Here is an 18,457-nt window from a genome sequence, read left to right as displayed (position 1 = left end):
CAACAAAAGTTGTTTAATATGACATTAGGAAAAATGTCACAAGTAGAGGCGCATCTGGAATACTTGCCTTTAATGGTCAGTGCATACAGTAGAGGAGTTGGGGGTCATGTTGCAGCTGTACAGGATATGAGTAAGGCCATGTTGGAACACTGCATTCAATTCTGGTCGCTCTGCTATTGACAAGATGTTGTGAAACTTCAAAGGGCTCAGAAAAGATTTAGAAAGATGTTGCAGGGGTTGGAGGGTTTGTGCAGGAGGGAGAGGGTGAATAGGCTGAAGCCATTGTCCCTGGAGTATTGAAGGCCAAGGAGTGACCTTATAGAGGTTTGTAAAATCATGAGGGGCATGGATAGGCTAAATAATCAACGTCTTTTCCCCAAGCTAGGGGAGTTATATATAGGTTTAACGTGAGAGATAAAGATTTAAAAGGGGCCTTAAGGGGCAACTTTTTCACACAGAGGATGGTGTATGGAACGAGCTGCCAGAGAAAGTGGTGGAGACAGATACAGTTACAATATTTAAGAGGCATCCAGATAGTTCTGTGAATAAGGAGGATTTAGAGGGATATGGGCAAATTCTGGCAGTTGAGATAAATTTAACATTACTGGTTAGCATGGGTGAGTTGGACTGAAGCGTCTATTTCCATGTTGTATATCTCTATAACTCTTAATCAAGAACGTATACCACCTGGATTGGTCGCAACTGTTGTTAGTCCAAAATGGAACCATGACACAGATTCTTTTACTACTTCTCAGCCAGATTTTTCCCCGAAGTGTCCCCCCAACCCCCACCGACTTCCAACCCTCTGTTCTCTGCACAAACAGGCTCATTTGAAACAGCTCATATTAGGCCACTAAAAGTCCTGCTTGCCCATTACCTCCAAATGATTGGAATACTACAATGTACATACTTAAAATCTTGCTTGTCTTCAAATTTCTCAATGTCCAGCCTTAACTGTTATCACTGCAATATATTCCAGGCTTGCATCCACTCTGCAGGTTTAGTTGTCAGAATCTGGCCTTTTGTGCAATTCTTCCCCTTGCCCTATCAGAACCATAAGTTATTATTCACATGCTCTGGAACTCCTCCATTAACTGTATTCCCTCTCACCATCTTTGGAACACTTCCCAAAACCTGCTTTTGAGCAAGATTTTGTTACCTAAAGCCCAAGTAAGTAAGTGGAGAGAAAGTATAGCAGGCGAAGTTCAACATGCAGAAGCATAAGGTTATTCACTTCTGACAACTTGGAATATTTGTTTAAATATTGAAAAAATAGGATCTCTGGAGAGATAAAGGAATTACAAAAAGTAATTTGAAGACTAATGCTACGTTAGCCTTTTTCTCAAGGGCATACAAAAGTGAGGAAGCTGCACTTCAGGAGCACAGAACTTTAGTCAGACTCCATTCACAGTACTACGTTCAATTTTTCCACACAAGGAGTAATGGAAACCCGCACCTTATTCCCTCAAAAGGCTGTGAATGCTGATGAAATTGAAATGTTCAAGACCAAGACTACCAGGTACTTTTGATAAAAAGAATTAATTGCCCATTGAACAAAGATAGATTATTGGAGCTGGTGTGCACATCAGCCTTAAACTAAATTTATGACATAGCAGGTGTCAGCAGAAATGGTCTATTCCTGTTTCTGTTTAATTGCCAAGAGACTTTGTCATCACCAAAAGGTTAAGACTGTCAACAATACAACAGTTTTACAATACTGAATTATATTGTCAGTCCAAGTAATGCTCTCATGTTCTAGAATGGTACTCGAACAAATAACCTTGGCAGCTGAGATGCCAGAATCCTGACCACTGAGTCAAGCAGTCACAAATCAAATAAAATACGAACATTTAAAAGCTAAAAAAATTTCAGTGCTCAATAGCTGCCCTTGCAAATGGAAAGCTGTTTCAAATGGTGTTCTGCATGACTTGGAATTGGGACTCCTGCTGTTTGATTTATATATTAACGATTTAGACTTTAATGTGAGGGGCAGAATTGGGAAATCTGCCGATGACACAAAAATTGGCCATGTATTGGACAGCATTGAGGATAACCATAAGCTCCAAAATGATACAGATGGGTTGGTGGAGTGAGCAGGAGAGTGGCAGATGGAGTTCAACTTTGTTAAGTGTGAGGTTTTATTTTAAGTGTGCATAGAGAGGTTAAACAGTAAATGAAAATACACAACAAACAGTAACAGACTGACAGGCGTACATGAGGAAAGAGATCTTGGTGTGTAAGTGCACAGGTCCCTAAAGGTAGCAATGCAGGTAGGTAAGGTTGTAAAATAAAAGGCATATGGAATATTCTCCTTCACTGGCAGATATATAGAAGAGAAAAGTAATGATGAAACTGTATAAGACACCAGTGGGGCCACAAGTGGAGTACTATGTGCAGTTCTGGATATCATATTCAGGAAGGACATAATTTCTCTGCAGAGAGTGCAGAGAAGATTTACTAGACTGTTGCCAAGGCTGGAGAATTATAGGTATGTGTAGAGGTTGGAGTTGTTTTCCTTGTAACAGAAGAAGCTGAAGGGTGACATGACCGAGGGAGACAAAATTGTGAGGGATAGAGACAGTGTCGACAGATGGAGCTTGTTTCCCTTGACACAAAGTTCAAAACCAGGGGTCATAGATTCAAGCTAACTGGCAGAAGGATTAGAGGGGATGTGAGGGAAAAGTATTTTTTACTAAAAAAAAGGGTGGGGGGTGTGTGGAATTTGCTGCTTGAGATTTTTTAAATTATTCATTCATGGGATGAGGGCGTCACTGGCTGAGCCAGCACTTACTACCCATCCCATAGGGCAGTTAAGAGTCATCCACATTGCTGTGGGTCTGGAGTCACACGTAGGCCAGACCAGGTAAGGACAGCAGTTTCTTTCCTCAAGGACGTTAGTGAATCAGATGGGTTTTGTTTGAAAACAATCTACAATAATTTCACGGTCATCAAACTCTTATCTCCAGAATTTTATTGAATCCAAAATCCACCACCTGCCATCGTGGGAACCAAACCTGGGTACCCAGAACGTTAACCGGATCTCTGGATTAACAGTCCTGCCAGTGCCTCCCCAAGTTGGTGGTGGATGCAGAGACCCGGAACTCTTTTTAAAAGTGCCTAGATCTGCACCTTAAAATGCTGTCAGGGCTTTGGGCCGAATGCAGGAAGATGGGATTACAAAGGGCATCTAGCCATCTTTGGGTTGACACAGGCCAGATGGACCAAATTGCCTCTCCTGTGCTTTATCATTTCTATTGTTCGATGGTTCCAAGTGGACCGATCAAGTGCACAATTCATTCAAACAGGCAGCAGAAGCACAATGTTGCAAACAATTTATTGCTTTCTAACAGTCTACGACTCTACAGCCAGCTTTCTCCATTTCCGTAAGCACAGAATGTGGTCTCTAAATATAGGCTAACCGGCCACACCAAAGTCATGCATTCATAAATATATTTCTCACTGCACTGAAAAATGCTTAGTCTTTCTTTGACTACTTTGAATGACCATGCAGAGAGTTGGCTGTTTTCTTAATCCTCAACATGGAAAAGGAATAGATACCGTGTTAACAAGAGCCAAATAAAATCCAACTGTAACCATACCATACAATCAAAATTCTCACATTTTAAATTCCACAGAAAACTTGATAATAGTATGTGCATGGTGCCAGAGAAGTGAAGGACGGAAAACACAGTATAGTTATTTGAAAAAGGGACAGACTGACCAATTACAGGTACTTGGGAAATTATTGGGAAAATTCTAAGAGATAGGATAAATCTCTGTTTACATAAAGATGGATTGATGAAATACATGACAAAGACAAAGAAGGGGTTTGCTAAGAGGTTATGTCTTACTAACACGTCTGACATTTTTGATGAGATAGGGAGGACAGTTAATGAAATAGTGCACTTGATGCATTCTATGTGGATTTTATCAAAGCATCTCAAGAATTCGACTGGCCAAAAAAAAAACTAAACGTCCATTATTGGTTCAAGATCTGTTTTGAGATAAGAAGCAACAGAAAAGTAGCTTATGGTGGGATTTCACAGGGTTCATTAGTAGGTCCATTGACTTTTGTAGGTATATTTCAATGAGTCATGGAGATATACAGCATGGAAACAGACACTTCAATCCTACTCGTCCATGCTGACCACATAGCACAGATAAATCTAGTCCCATTTGCCAGCATTTTGCCCATATCCCTCTAAATCCTTCCTATTCATACATCCATCCAGATGCCTTTTAAATGTTGTCACTGTACCAGCCTCCATCAGTTCCTCAGGCAGTTTATTCCATACATGCACCATCCTCGTCATGAAAACGCTGTCCCTTAGGTCCCTTTTAAATCTTTCCCCTTTCACACTGAACCTAGCCCTCGAGTTTTGGACTCCCCCACACCAGGGAAAAGACCTTGGCTATTCACCCTATCCATGCACTCATGATTTTATAAATCTCTATAAAGGTCACCCCTCAGCCTCCAATGCTCCAGGGAAAATAGCCCCAGGCTATTCATTCCCTTCCTATAGCTCAAACCCTTCAACTCTGGGAACATCCTTGTAAATCTTTTCTGAACCCTTTCAAGTTTAACAACATCTTTCCTGTAGCAGAGACCCGAGAAGTGAATGTAGTATTCCAGTAGTGGCCTAACCAATGTCCTGTACAGTTGCAATATGACCTCCCAATTCCCATACTCAACGCACTAACCAATAAAGGCAAGCATAGCAAACGTTTTCTTCACTATCCTGTCTACCCGTGATTCCTTTTTCAAGGAACTATACACCTGCACTCCAATGTCGCTTTGTTCAGCAACACTCCGCACGACCTTACCATTAAGTATACAAGTCCTCCCCTGATTTGCCTTTCCAAAATGCACCACCTCACATTTATTGAAATTAAATTCCACCTGCCACTCCTCATCCCATTGGCCCAAATGATCAAGAGCTCATTGTGTGCTGAGGTAACCATCTTCACTGTCCAATGGACATCCAATTTTAGTGTCATCTACAAACTTCCTCACCATACCTCCTTTATTCCCATCCAGATAATTTAGATAAATGATGAATATCAGTGGACCCAGCACTGATCTTTGTGGCACACTGCTGGTCACACATCTCCAGGCTGAAAAGCAAACTCTCTGCCACCAACCTTTGTTTTCAACCTGCAAGACAGCTCTGCATCCAACTCGCTAGTTGTCCCTCTATTCCATGTGATGTAATCTTGCTAACCAGAGTACCACGCGAAACCATGTCCAATGCCTTACATCAAGATCACGTACACCCCTCTGCCCGCATCAATACTCTTCGTTACTTCAAATAACTCAAACAAGTTAGTGGAACTCAACTTCTCATGCATAGAGCCATGATGTATATCCCTAATCAGTCCTTGCCTTTCCAAACACACGCAAATTCTCTCTCTCGGGATCACCTCTGTTACGAAGTCGGGCATTCTATTCGTGAATACGGTGGCACAGTGGCTAGCACTGCTGCCTCACAGTGGCAGGGAACCGGCTTTGATTCCAGTCTCAGGCGGCTGTCTGCGTGCGGTTTGCACATTCTCCCCGTGTCTGCCTAGGTTTCCTCCCACAATCCAAAGATGCGCAGGTTAGGTAGATTGGCCATGCTAAATTGCCCATACTGTTCAGGGAGGTGTAGATTAGGTGGGTTACAGGGGGATGGGTCTGGGTGGGATGCTCCGAGGTTCGGTGTGGACTTGTTGGGCCGAAGTGCCTGATTCCACACTGAAGGGATTCTATGATTCAATTGGAAGGCAGGAAGCTAAAATGTGTGGTAAAGTTCTTTTAAGCTTAAACAGAGAAGGCGTCTGTAAAGAGATGGGAAATTGTATGGACAGTTCTAAAATTGCCACATGCCACATTGGCCAAGTGTGGAAACCTCAGATTGTTTTAATATTTTGACAACAAATTTGAATTTGGCCAATTAGTTTATAGCAAGCACCATGTTACAGAAAACCAACTGAATTTAATTCAATTGGTTGACAATAACTGTTGACAACCTGAAACCAATTGTATTAAAGAAAGCTGATGAGTCATCAGAGGGTACATAAAGATGAGGGCAGAGGAGGTTGTGCTGAATGTCTTAGAATGCATAAAAGGTGGATAAATCTCCTGGACCTTATCAGATGTGCCCTTGAACTCCCGTGGGAAGTGAGGGGAGTGATTGCTGGGCCCGTTGCTGAAATATTTGCATCACTGATCGCCACAAGTGAGGTACCAGAAGACTGGAGGTTGGCTAATGTGGTGCCACTATTTAAGAAAGGCAGTAAGGAAAATCCACGAAACAATAGACCAATGAGGCTGACATCGGTGGTGGGCAAATTGTTGGATGGGGTCCTGAGGGACAGGATTTAGAAGTATTTGGAAAGGGAAGGACTGATTAAAGATAGTCAACATAGCTTTGTGCATGGGAAACTAATGTCTCGGGGACGTAAATGAAGCAAATGCAATTAAGAAGTTGACAGAAAGTACAAATTCGCCCCATGGTTGATGTAAACTCAAACAAAGTTCCAGGACAACAATTCCTCTAATCCTGTGGTACTGGCTCAGATGTTGAATAACCTCCAAGTGGTATATTTAAACCACAAAAGATGTCGTACAGCAGAGCTTTCCTTTAGCTACTGCAGGCATGTACCTGTGTACCACACAGGTCCAGCACCAGCACCGCCAGAGAACACTAGTGCAGGCTGTAGAAAGATAACAATAGACTAGTTGGGTAAGTCGAAAAGTGATGTGACATTCAGTGTGGAGTGATTCGAGATAACAGTGCAAGGGAATGCACAATAAATGGGTGAGTACTGAGGACTTTAAAATGCATGTCCATAGATCTCTTTAAGATGGCTGACAACCACAGTGAATCCGGTGGAGTTTTATTAGCCAAGGCACAGGGGGGAAAAAAAGGGAGGTTATGCTGGAACTGCGGAAACACTGGCTAAGCCATAGCTGGAGTACAGCGTGCAGCTCCGATCAATGTGCTGGAAGAAAAATATAATTGCACAAGAGGGGTTACAGGAAAATTTAGAAGGATGTTGCCTGGAAAGTTCTGGTTATACAGAAAAATTGGATTAGTTAGTTTTCTTTTTGTCTCTCTTCCACACTCCCCACCCCCTGCCAAAAAGAGAAGCATTCCTACAACTTGGAAAGCTTTGCCATGGGAACCTTAGTATTTGGATCAGCTGCCCGCTTCTCCAAGGCAGAGAGTCAATTTAAATACCCTAAGCCTGAATTAAGGGTGAATTTTCAGGCCCAGTAATATTTTGAAGTCAGTCAAGAGCAGTCCTACCCCCACCACGTCCAGAAGCTGCAAGAAGCAGCCTTCTTTGACAGATCATGGATCTCTTGAGTCAAAGACCCTATGTCTAATTGAGTTGTTCTGCATTCTTAATCCAATTTTACAGTAAGTACCAGAGTTGCCTCAACAGTGCCCACCTCTCCCAGTGGGCTGTTTATGTTTGAAAGCAAGGGGCCTTCTGATTGAGCTGACATCATAAAAACTGTCAGCCATTTATTCCCTGTTACCTTCTGCAACATTTTAAGGCTGATCTCCCTCTTCAGTTGAGCTAGCTGGCCCATCAACAATGTTCTCTTCATAAATCTCATAACAGGAATCTTATTTACTGTCAGGATCTTATCTTGTTCTAAAACTTATTTATCTCCTATCAAAAAAACTCCTCACGCACATCCTATGTAGCCTCATTTTAAGCAGAGAGTTGAAAAGCAGGCATTTAAGCTGAGTAGCACTATATGTTTCTGTACGCATGAGATATGAACCCATATCAATCTGATTGAAAGGCAGGAGTGCTACTAGAGGAAACCATTTCAGAATCTGCGAAAAAAATACCAAATTAAAAACATTGAATTGTACGTCATTTTGACAATATTATTAATAATACATGAGATTGTAACTTTCTAAAATGTTAAACCGTAGTACACATTGCACCTGTATACAGTATTACAGCTGTAGATCTTTACTTAAAAAGGACTATAACAGAATACAACTACCCACAGAGAGAAGCTTGAAGGAATCTGGGAATATCTTTCATAAATCAACATTCAAAGTTCAGCAAATTTTCATCTTTAACAGACTAGAAGTCATGGAAATTCTACCTGCAATTGTCCCCAACAGTGACAATCTCCACTTCACTGTCTGTTGAGGTAACATTGATTTCTTCATTGGCAGTAACCTGGGGAGCTGAAGTGGCCTCAATCACCACAACATCCTCATCAATATTTCCTGCAAGCAACAGAAAATTTAATATCAGCAAAAATTTAATATGCACAGCAAAATATGTGGTGTTGTAGGTTCAGTCACACCCAATGTGACCTACATACCACAAACATTTCAGAGACAAAAGTATTGCCAGTGTTATTTGGTTATTGTATAGTTAATAATGCAAAAACATGCTGCATCAATCTAATATATATTACCAAAACTGAAAGCGATCAACAAACCTTTTTTTTTATGAAGTTCATCCACTTTCCATACATTGGACATTTTTCTGTGTAAAATTCAAATCTTCATTGATTTGTGAAACTATCAACACAATTTACCGCATTTTGACCACATTAATGAGTAAACTAAGCCCGCAGAGATTCAAAATACAAAAGTCTGGAGTTGAACTATGTCTACTTATTTCACCGCTGCTTCATAATGAGCTTGGAATAAGACCAAAATGTAAATAACAGGAAAACTCAATTTCTGAAAGTCTGAAATAAAAGCAGCCAATTCTGCAATATCTAAAGCACCTCAAATAAAAATAAACTTTTCAAGAATCACAGCTTAAGCTATTCAGCCATTTGTTTATTAACAGGCTTGCTCTATAATTTCAGCACTCTGTCCATCATGTTAAAAGGTAGTTATATGTCCTTTGCCAGGGCCAAGCGTGAGCACAAGGATATAAATTTCTCCCTGCAATTTTTAGTTTTAAATGCCTAAATGCAAGCATTAGCTTCAATAACTTGTGAATAGTGCACTTCTAAATATTTGCTATTTCTTAGGGTCCTTGCTGGCCACAACTAAAACTCAAATTCTGACAAAACGCAACACATGCAGTACTGAGATAATAAAATGTGAGGCTGGATGAACACAGCAGGCCAAGCAGCATCTCAGGAGCACAAAAGCTGACGTTTCGGGCCTAGACCCTTCATCAGAGAGGGGGATGGGGGGAGGGAACTGGAATAAATAGGGAGAGAGGGGGAGGCGGACCGAAGATGGAGAGTTTGCAATGGGAGAGAGATTCCCTGAGGTTGGTCCGGAGGGAGGAGGGTAACTTCTTCAGGTTAGGCATCCCTGGAAGAGGCTTCGCAGTGAGGTTAAAATAGTATCAGAGATAATGGGAACTGCAGATGCTGGAGATTCCAAGATAATAAAATGTGAGGCTGGATGAACACAGCAGGCCAAGCAGCATCTCAGGAGCACAAAAGCTGATGTTTCGGGCCTAGACTAGGCCCGAAACGTCAGCTTTTGTGCTCCTGAGATGCGGCTTGGCCTGCTGTGTTCATCCAGCCTCACATTTTATTATCTCACATGCAGTACTGAAATGGTTTCAAAACCATTTCTATCTGCTTTGGTTTTACAAGAACGGAAATAGGAGTACTGTCGAGAGAGTAAGGTACAATATCTATTTGTAACTGGCACGTGGTTGTTTGTGCTCAATTTAAAGCATGGGCTTCACAAAATCACTAAGTATATGAGGGCATTCAGTTCATAACTTAAATAACATTTTAATTATTGGGAGGCAAAGGACTAAACAAGGAGTCAAAAGTGCTCACTGAGCTGTGAATCTAATTTTATGCATCTTTCTGAAATGCATTGCTGTCTTAATTTCTTTCTTCCTAACCAGTCAAACTGTCAGGCACATTAAAATAAATCTTAGGACAGCTACAAGTGATACAAGGCAAGTTCCAATACCCTCAAAAGCAGTTTGAGAAATCCAAACAACTTGGTAAAAGTGATGATTGTTGTAAAACCGGTTCATTGATAGCCTTTAAAGGGAGGAGACCCACTTTCAACTACGTGTGATTAGACTGTATTCAAACTGCCATGTAGGCCACTTAGTTGAATCAAAGCTAAACAACACCAAGGCAGCAACTTCACTACATCATGGTTTAAGGAAGGTCATGGCTATCATCTGTCAGAGCGCTGAAGAATGGGGATATAAAAGTGTTGGCTTTGCCAGTGATACTTGCTAAACATGAATAAAAAGAAAACTGTCTAAGGAGGGTTACAATTACAAATAGACAGCTTTATCAATCTCCCAAATCTCTGGCACTTTTGCCAGTTTCTCTCTCATTTTGTACTTTGGGGAAGAAAGAATATGTGCACACTTTCAAGTCACTGGTCATCTTCGTGTGATTAACCTGGCTTAGACAACTGACTCAAACTGTAAATCTGAATTTGAACAAGACAGCTACTGGTCTGCATGATTCAACTAAACATGCTTATCTATCAAGTGAATTATGGAGAGAGTTTGGAAACTTTTGACCTTAGATCATAATAAATATGATAAAAGGTTACTGCAGTCTTCAAAATGATCAATAGCTGAAAGTTTTATTTAAAATGAAAATGCAAATGCAATAATTACAAATAAAAAAAAAGCCTAACAAATAAAATCACAACAGCTGCTCATTTTTTTTTTAACCCTATCTGATTTTCTGTTATCAAGGAATAAAAACAACTATGGGCAAATCACCTAAAAAGAGGCTTAACTCCTCAGTCGAAATTAAAAGCAATGGTCTATGCAGCTGCAGTGAGAGAGTTTCCACAACAAACATAAGCAGAATGTGATGATTTATAATGCTTCCCAGAAACTACTAGTTAAATGCTTGTCCACTTAAGAACACCATCATCCATACAACTGAAATACAAATTGTATTTCAAGAGTCATTACCCATTTAATCACTGGTTAATAGTATCAACTAAATCTTATGGCTCTATTCAAGGGGGACAGAAATTTCTAAATTACTGTTATTTGAACAACATTTTGAAAAAAAGTCGATCAGGCAAGCTAAACCCACACTCCTTGCATCCTTAATTCTGTGAACTTTCTTCACAATGCTGAAAACAAACATCTTCAAACAGCAGTTTACACTATCCACAATGAAAATTCAATGCTTTTGTTTGAGGACAGTTGGATTTTTGCTTCATACCTGGCTATTTGTTTGAAACAAATCCAATTGCATTCATATAACGTTTGTTACGTTGTCCAAATGCTCCAAAACCACAAATAATAAACACTTAAGTGTAACCAATGTTATAATAGAGGAAAAAGCAGCAGTTTGTGCACAGCAAGATTGCAAAAGAACTGCAGATCGATGACTGATTGCATTATAAATACAGGCAAGGACTCAGAACATGTTTGTTCACACCAGTGAAATGGAACAAACAGTCAAGGCTTGATTGAAGATGTCTCTTTAAAAAAAAGAGAGCCAATATGAGTGCAGTACTCCCTCAGCAGAGGACCAAGAGGTCAGTTTAGATGGCTACTAGGACTAAGCGAAGCTTGACAGTGTCCAACAAATGATGTTCAATTTAAGCAAAAATAACCCATTATCACCAATACAAAACAAATCAATGACAACAATTACTGATACAAATTCTAAAAGAGTGGCCAGGCCACCAAAATTTTTTGTTGACTTCAACTCACATATTCTGTTCAGAAGTTTTCTCTTTTCTTCTGAAGGTGAATTAAGAAGTCTAATTGTTGGGGTCAAAGTGGCAAGGTCATTGAGGCCCGGATTACTGCTCTGGGGACAAGCGTTCAAATCCTATCATGGCAGCTACGGGAGTTAAAATAAATTCATAACTTTGGCATTCAAAGCTACTTTCAGAAATGGTGACCAAGAAACTATTAATGGCTGTGAAAACCCTCATGGTTCAGAAGTGCCCTTCAGGGAAAGAGATCTGCCATGCTCACCTAGTCTGGACAACATGACTCCAGACACAGCCAAGTGGTCAAATCGTACCTGCCATCTAAAATGGCTTCAAGTCACTCAGTTCAAGGGGTAACAAATGTTGGCTTTGCCACAAAACACCCATAAACAAAAAAAAACTGGGTCCAAGGGTAGTCTATGTAGTTGTTCCAGATCTAACGTGAAAACTTTGCCAGAGCCAAATAAGTTTCGACTATTCGAGTTGTTTCAGCAAATACTGTCTTGTTAGTAGTCTACTGTGAAGTTCTGCATCAGTTCTAGTCATAGATGATATTATTGAGTCATACAGCATGGAAACAGAGCCTTCAGTGCAACCAATTCACATTTTATTTTAAAATTTTAAAATACCACTACATAAATATTCTGTCCACTGGCCTGTACAGAACGTAATTGCATCAAATGCTGAAAAAACTCTTACGGCATTAACATCATCTGAACTTTATGCTTAGTCACAAGAGTCTCAAACTAAACTAGGCCACCTGCCTGTGCTTTGTCCATATCCCTCCAAACCTTTCCAATTTATCAACTTATCGAAATGTCTTTTAGACATTGTAACTGCACCTGCATCCATCACTTTCCCTGGTAATTCGTTGCACACACAAACCACTCTGGTTTAAAATAAAAATTGCCTTGCATGTTCTTTTTAAAATCTTTCCTTGTGACCCTAAAATTATATCCCCGCTTGTTTTGAATTCCCCACCCAAGAAAAGACCCTTGTCATTCACCTTATCTATGCCCTTCCTGCCTTTTTCAATGTCAATAAGGTCACCCCCAACCTCTTATGCTCGAGTGAAAGTCGTCCCAATCTTTCCAGTCTTTTTTAATATCTCAAACCCTCCATTCTCAGCAACATCTTTGTAAATCCTGTGAAACCTTCTGAACGCTCACAAGTTTAATAATATCTTTTTTTAACTGGGTGACAGGAATTACACAGACTATTCCAGAGGAGGCCTCTCCAATGTCCTATACGACCAAAACATCATGTCTCTATTCCTACACCCAAAAGGTCTGAAGAATGAAGCAAAGAGTGCAAAACACGTTCTATACCACTTCGTCTTTCTGTGATGCAAACTTTAAAGAATTATGTACCCGAATCCTTAGGTATCTACAACACTACCCAGGTTATTGACCTTGTTTATATTACCAAAATGAAGTACCTCACATTTATCCAAATTCAACTACATCTATCACTCCTCAGCCCATTCACCCAATTGATAAAGATTTCTTTATCATCTTAGAGAACCTTCTTCACTGCCCACTATACCACCAATTTTGGTGTCATCTGCAAACTTACGAATGTTGTCTCCTATATTCCCATCCAACCTGTTTTATAAATGACAAACAAAAGCAGACCCAGCACTGATCCCTGTGGAACAGCGTTGTTTTTTGGACTGGAGGTCTATGACCAACACTGTCTCCTGCCAATTAGCTAACTTTGTATCCAACTGGCAAGTTCACCCCGAATCCCATGAGATCTAACTTTACTAAGTGGTCCACCATGCGGAACCCGCTCAAAGGCTTTTCTAAAGACCAATTAAACGACATCTACTGCTCTGCCCTCCTCAATCTTTTTTGTAACTTCATTAAAGAAAATTCAATCAAGTTCCTTTCCCTACATTTTCATTCAATTTTATTGAATGGAAAAAAAAATTCCTCCGTGATTACATTTTGGCTCTTGTAATTGAAAAAGAAATCCCTGAATCATTATTTGTAAACAATAGTCAATGTTGACAATGAAAAATTCAGTTTTATGGTAATGGAGGTGTTAAACAAAAGATGCATAAATCACGGTGATCATAAATGTGCAGAATTTTTATTTTCACATACTGTATTGATGAACTATTTTAAAATTAGTCAGTGATATCACACTTGAAAGTAAATATTTACTGGCTTTGTGTGTTATGGGCAAAGATTTACCTAACTGTAGAAATTCAAGAGGTATTCTACATGCTCAAAGCACAGAAACAGGCCCAAAAGGCTAATTCACTCTTTTTAACTCAGACCTTTTGTGCTTTATAAGCTGCTCTTTACATGGGCAGATACTAGTCGCTTCAACTACACCCTGTGGTGCAGGTTCTACATTCTAACCACTCCCTTGGTAAACACGTTTCACCTGAATATCCTTGTGGATTTATTCAGGGCTATTTGTCACTGTCAGTGCTGGGCTTGGCCACAAGAACATTTCATAGAAATGTTGCGACCACAAAGGCTTGGCTAAAATGAACACAAAAATGAACAGCAGAAAGAGATAAATAGTTTAGTTTGGTAACAGATGGAGGCAACGAGTTGGAGTTAAGCTTAATTGTTTACATGTTGTGTTGCATTTAGTCCAAATCCAAATTCTCAGCTGGTGAATTCAAAAAAATAATCTTATGAAAACAATAGTACCTCCAGGAAGTAGCTCATCTCTGCGATTGATAAGTCAACAGCTTTGCACATAACATCTAATAGTGTAGATAGATGTGGTAAGATCTCATTCGAGCAATAAATTTAAGATCTGGATGTCTAGTTACTTAATAAAAGTCCAGCTGTGAGTGTGACCAAAAAAAAGTTACCAGTACCAATTTAAGGTGATCCTGTTGGTACAAATTTAATGTTTTTTAAAAATCATTCACGAGATGAGGGCATCATCGGCAAGGCCAGTATTGATTGCATAGCCCCAATTGCCCAGAGGGCAGTTCACAGGCAACCACATTGCTGTGGGTCTGGAGTCATATGGAGGCCAGACCAGGAAAGGATGGCAGGTTCCTTCCCTATAAAGGACATTAGTGAACCAGATGGGTTTTTTCCAGCAATCGACAATCGATTCATGGACATCATTAGATTCTTAATTCCAAATATTTATTGAATTCAAATTCCACCATCTGCTGTTGTGGGATTCGAACCCAGATCCCCAGAATGTTACGTGGGTCTCAACACTAATAGTCCAGCAATAATAACATTACCTTCTACCACTTTCCATCTTAAATACCACTGCCTCCCTGGATAAAAAAAAGAGATTTCAACAAAAACTGACAAGTCCTCAGACAGTTTTCCAAATGAGCAATCTGTAGTTATGAACTAATACCATTTGATACTGTCAATAAAAATTGGAGAAATTTACAGCACATTGGTCTACTGTGTCTTGCTGGATCTTCAAAAGACCAGCTGCATTTAGCCCACCTGTCCAGGTGAAGCAGCCACCAACTTCCTTCTAAAAGCATTGCTAGAACTGGTGTCCAAAACCTTCTCATATCAGTAATAAAAACACATCTCTTCAAGTCCACTCTCAATCTTTTGCTTAAGATCTTAAATCCATGACCTTTAGTTGTTGACCCAATTCACGAAAGAGTGCAGTTGGTCTCTGTTCATTCAATTAAAACCTCATTTTAACTTGAAACCCGTATTGGGTCATCTGTTATCCTTCCCCAACAAAAGTGTTTATCAATCTTCCTCATTACTGAAGTCCGTCTCATTATTGTTTAACATCTCATCACTAATATCCTAGAAAACTTCCTGTATCACCTAAGACATGCATCTTTCCTTAAGTGTGTTACCTGGAATTGACTGCAACACTCAAGTTGATGTCTAACGAAGGATTTACAAAGTTCTATTATAGTCTGTTTGTTTTTATATCTTGTGCCTCTATTTTTAAACCTAAACACCTCATTGTTTTGTTAAACCATCTTATCAAATTACTCTGCCACATTTTGGAATTGTTGAAATGCACAACGTGGTCTCTCTGCTTATCTACACTTGTCAAAGTCACACCACTACCTTTCTACAACTGTCTTCCCAAGGTGCAATACCTCACTTCTCCACCTGCTTTACTTATTTAACCATTCAAAACATGTTGAAGACATACAACTCTCTTCCAAAACAAATATCATGTATTTGTACATTTGAAGTTGAAATTTCAGATAGAAATGGACAGATTCTCTTCAAAATAATCATGCTTGAGGGCCAGGTAATTTTTACATGACTTGAAGGAAGCTGCAGAAAAATATGACAAGATACAATCCCCTAGTTTCCATCTTAAAACACAAGCCAAAAAGGAGATGTCTGAGTGATATGGCTGTATTTTTAGCTCTGCAAACCCTAGTCAGTGATTAACAGAGATAACATTAAAAAAAATTCTTAGCTTCTTGAAGACTAGTTTGTAAGAACTTGATGCAACACTGTGCAAAGCTGAGCTTCTATCTTGATGTATTAAATATAACTTAAACCGTTTCAGAAAGATCCTAGGTGACAATATACCTTTGGAGCAAAGAAAAGCTACAAAATATATATGCAATTTGCCAAAAGATCTGCTTTATACATTGTTCCTACAGCGGGTTCACATATCGAAGCATTTTAGAAAAATTCACTATTGACAATCATTTTGGCTGAAAAAGCTAGTACACTCGTAACAGAAGGTAGTAATATGCATCAACAGACTCAACAACACTGTTGCAAAATATATTGAATAATGTTTTTCTTGACAACAATTCAACATCAACTCAATCTCTAAGTCTGTAAATCTCAGGTTAGTTCGGCAGTGTTTCCTTATTACGGAGTAAACTTCAGAGAACAATTTTAGCAGAAGTACCAAAATGTATGGCAGTGGTCATAGGAAAAAATGATGCAAATAACATTTGTGCTTGGAAACATCCACATCCACACTGGTGAAAAGCATTCTGTGATACCATTACACAGCTCTGTATTAAACACAAGTATGCAAATCCCAGATACAGGCAATAAATCAAGAGTCAAAATGTGATTAAGCAAGTAGCAAGGATGTTTGCTGAGCTCTGTAAGAAGGCAGTATCTCCACTGATCGTGGGAACTGCCGATGCTGGAGAATCTGAGATAACAGGGTGTAGAGCTGAATGAACACAGCAGGCCAAGCAGCATCAGAGGAGCAGGAAAGCTGACGTTTCAGGTCTGGACCCTTCTTCAGAAAATGAAGAAGGATCCAGATCCGTAACGTCAGCTTTCCTGCTCCTCTGATGCTGCTTGGCCTGCTGTGTTCATCCAGCTCTGCACCCTGCTATCTCACTAAGTCCAAGTTGCATTAATTAATGCACCAGGAGGAATGAATAGAAAAACACATTTTAAGTTGGGTCGGAAAAACAAAATGGCCAAGAAAATAAATAAATTAACAAGGTTTATCAGAATGTGAAGAATACGAAGACAAGACAGATGGACTGTTTCTTAAAAATGACAATTGCTGAAACAATGCTGTGGCAGAATATTCTCAGACGAAAACAATGATGACAATGGATCACTGCAAGTACGCACTTTTGATGTAATTGCCATGTACCAATACAGACTGAAACAGTTTAGTATACACAGTAACGCAACCATGACTTTTAACTACTTATTACTCAAAGCAATTCACCGCCTGTTTATAGTCTATAATTTGTAACGGTTACTACAAGAAAAATTCAATAATTTGCATTAAGCTACATACATTGTTAGAATGCTAATTTAGGACAAAAATGATTAAATAACTTGAATTAAGCAGCTTTTGATTAACAATACATGTTAAACAGGAAATTGTGTTCTGATCAAAGGTCTTGACTTAAAAGAAAGGCACTGTTTCCCATTCCATAGGTACTGCCAGAGTTGCTGAGTATTTTCAGCATTTGCATCAGATTTCCAGCAACTGCAGTATTTTCCATTTGTAACTGGTAGTAGCTTAAAATACACAACTCAAAGAACTAGTATTGTGATTGACTCATACTAAATAACACTCACAATTAAGTAAAGTGCTCTTTATTCAAAACTTAAAGAACAAAGAAAAAAATAATAATATCAGTGCAGATTATGTCACTTGGTCCCTCCACAGTAACAAGAATCATAGAATCTTTCTCCAAAGATCGTTTTCAGCATGTTAGCAAGACCCAAAGGACTCAGTGCTTCTCACCATAGTCTGATAAATCCCTCGGGGTGTGACATTCTCAGTCCAGTTAATTGCTTGTGTGCATGGTTTTTAAGATTGTAACAAGTACAAAGGATTTTCCTTCATCTTTTGCCCATCGTCCAAGGGCACAGCTTTACAGTACAGGGAAGTTCTTTTAGAATGGAGATAAGGAGAAACTTATTCAGCCAGAGTGGTGAATCTATGGAGTTTACTGCAACAGAACGCTGTGAACAGCAGGTCATTAAGTATGTTTAAGACTGAGATAGATAGGTTCTTCATTTTCAAGGGGATCAAGGATTATGGGGAGAAAGCAGGAGAATGGGGTTGAGAAACACTCAACCACGATTGAATGGCGGAAGAGACTCGATGTGCTGAACGGCCGGATTTCTGCACCCACGTCTTATGGCCTTAAATGAGAGAGAACAAGAGGTGAGAGTATCTACAAATAAAAAAGTTCAAGACGTATGCACTTGAGAAAAACACTCCAATGAAGAAACTGGTTTCCATCACAACTGCTAGTGCATCAGCAACATTGATTTGCTGCATTTTGCAGAAACAATCCTAATTTCCCCTATTGTCTCAACTGTATAATCTACTAGTGAGTTAGTCAAGTTACGGAATTTTCTAAGTTG

At 39.5% G+C, this 18,457-nt stretch overlaps 1 protein-coding gene across 2 annotated transcripts in view; it reads right to left on the bottom strand.

The window, feature by feature from the left end:
• The window catches only part of rnf111 (ring finger protein 111), a 105,696-nt gene that overhangs the window by 44,830 nt on the left and 42,409 nt on the right, over positions 1 to 18,457 (bottom strand). For both annotated transcript variants that reach the window (XM_048563102.2, XM_048563103.2), the window contains exon 3: positions 8,117 to 8,243. In XM_048563102.2, the coding sequence (XP_048419059.1) occupies positions 8,117 to 8,243 (127 nt within the window). The remainder of the gene's footprint in view (positions 1 to 8,116; positions 8,244 to 18,457) is intronic.

This window comes from Stegostoma tigrinum, chromosome 33, assembly GCF_030684315.1.
Source record: "Stegostoma tigrinum isolate sSteTig4 chromosome 33, sSteTig4.hap1, whole genome shotgun sequence".
Classification (NCBI taxonomy): Eukaryota; Metazoa; Chordata; class Chondrichthyes; order Orectolobiformes; family Stegostomatidae; genus Stegostoma; species Stegostoma tigrinum.
The sequence above is the reverse complement of the archived record's forward strand: the minus strand, read 5'-3'. Positions and strand labels throughout refer to the sequence as shown.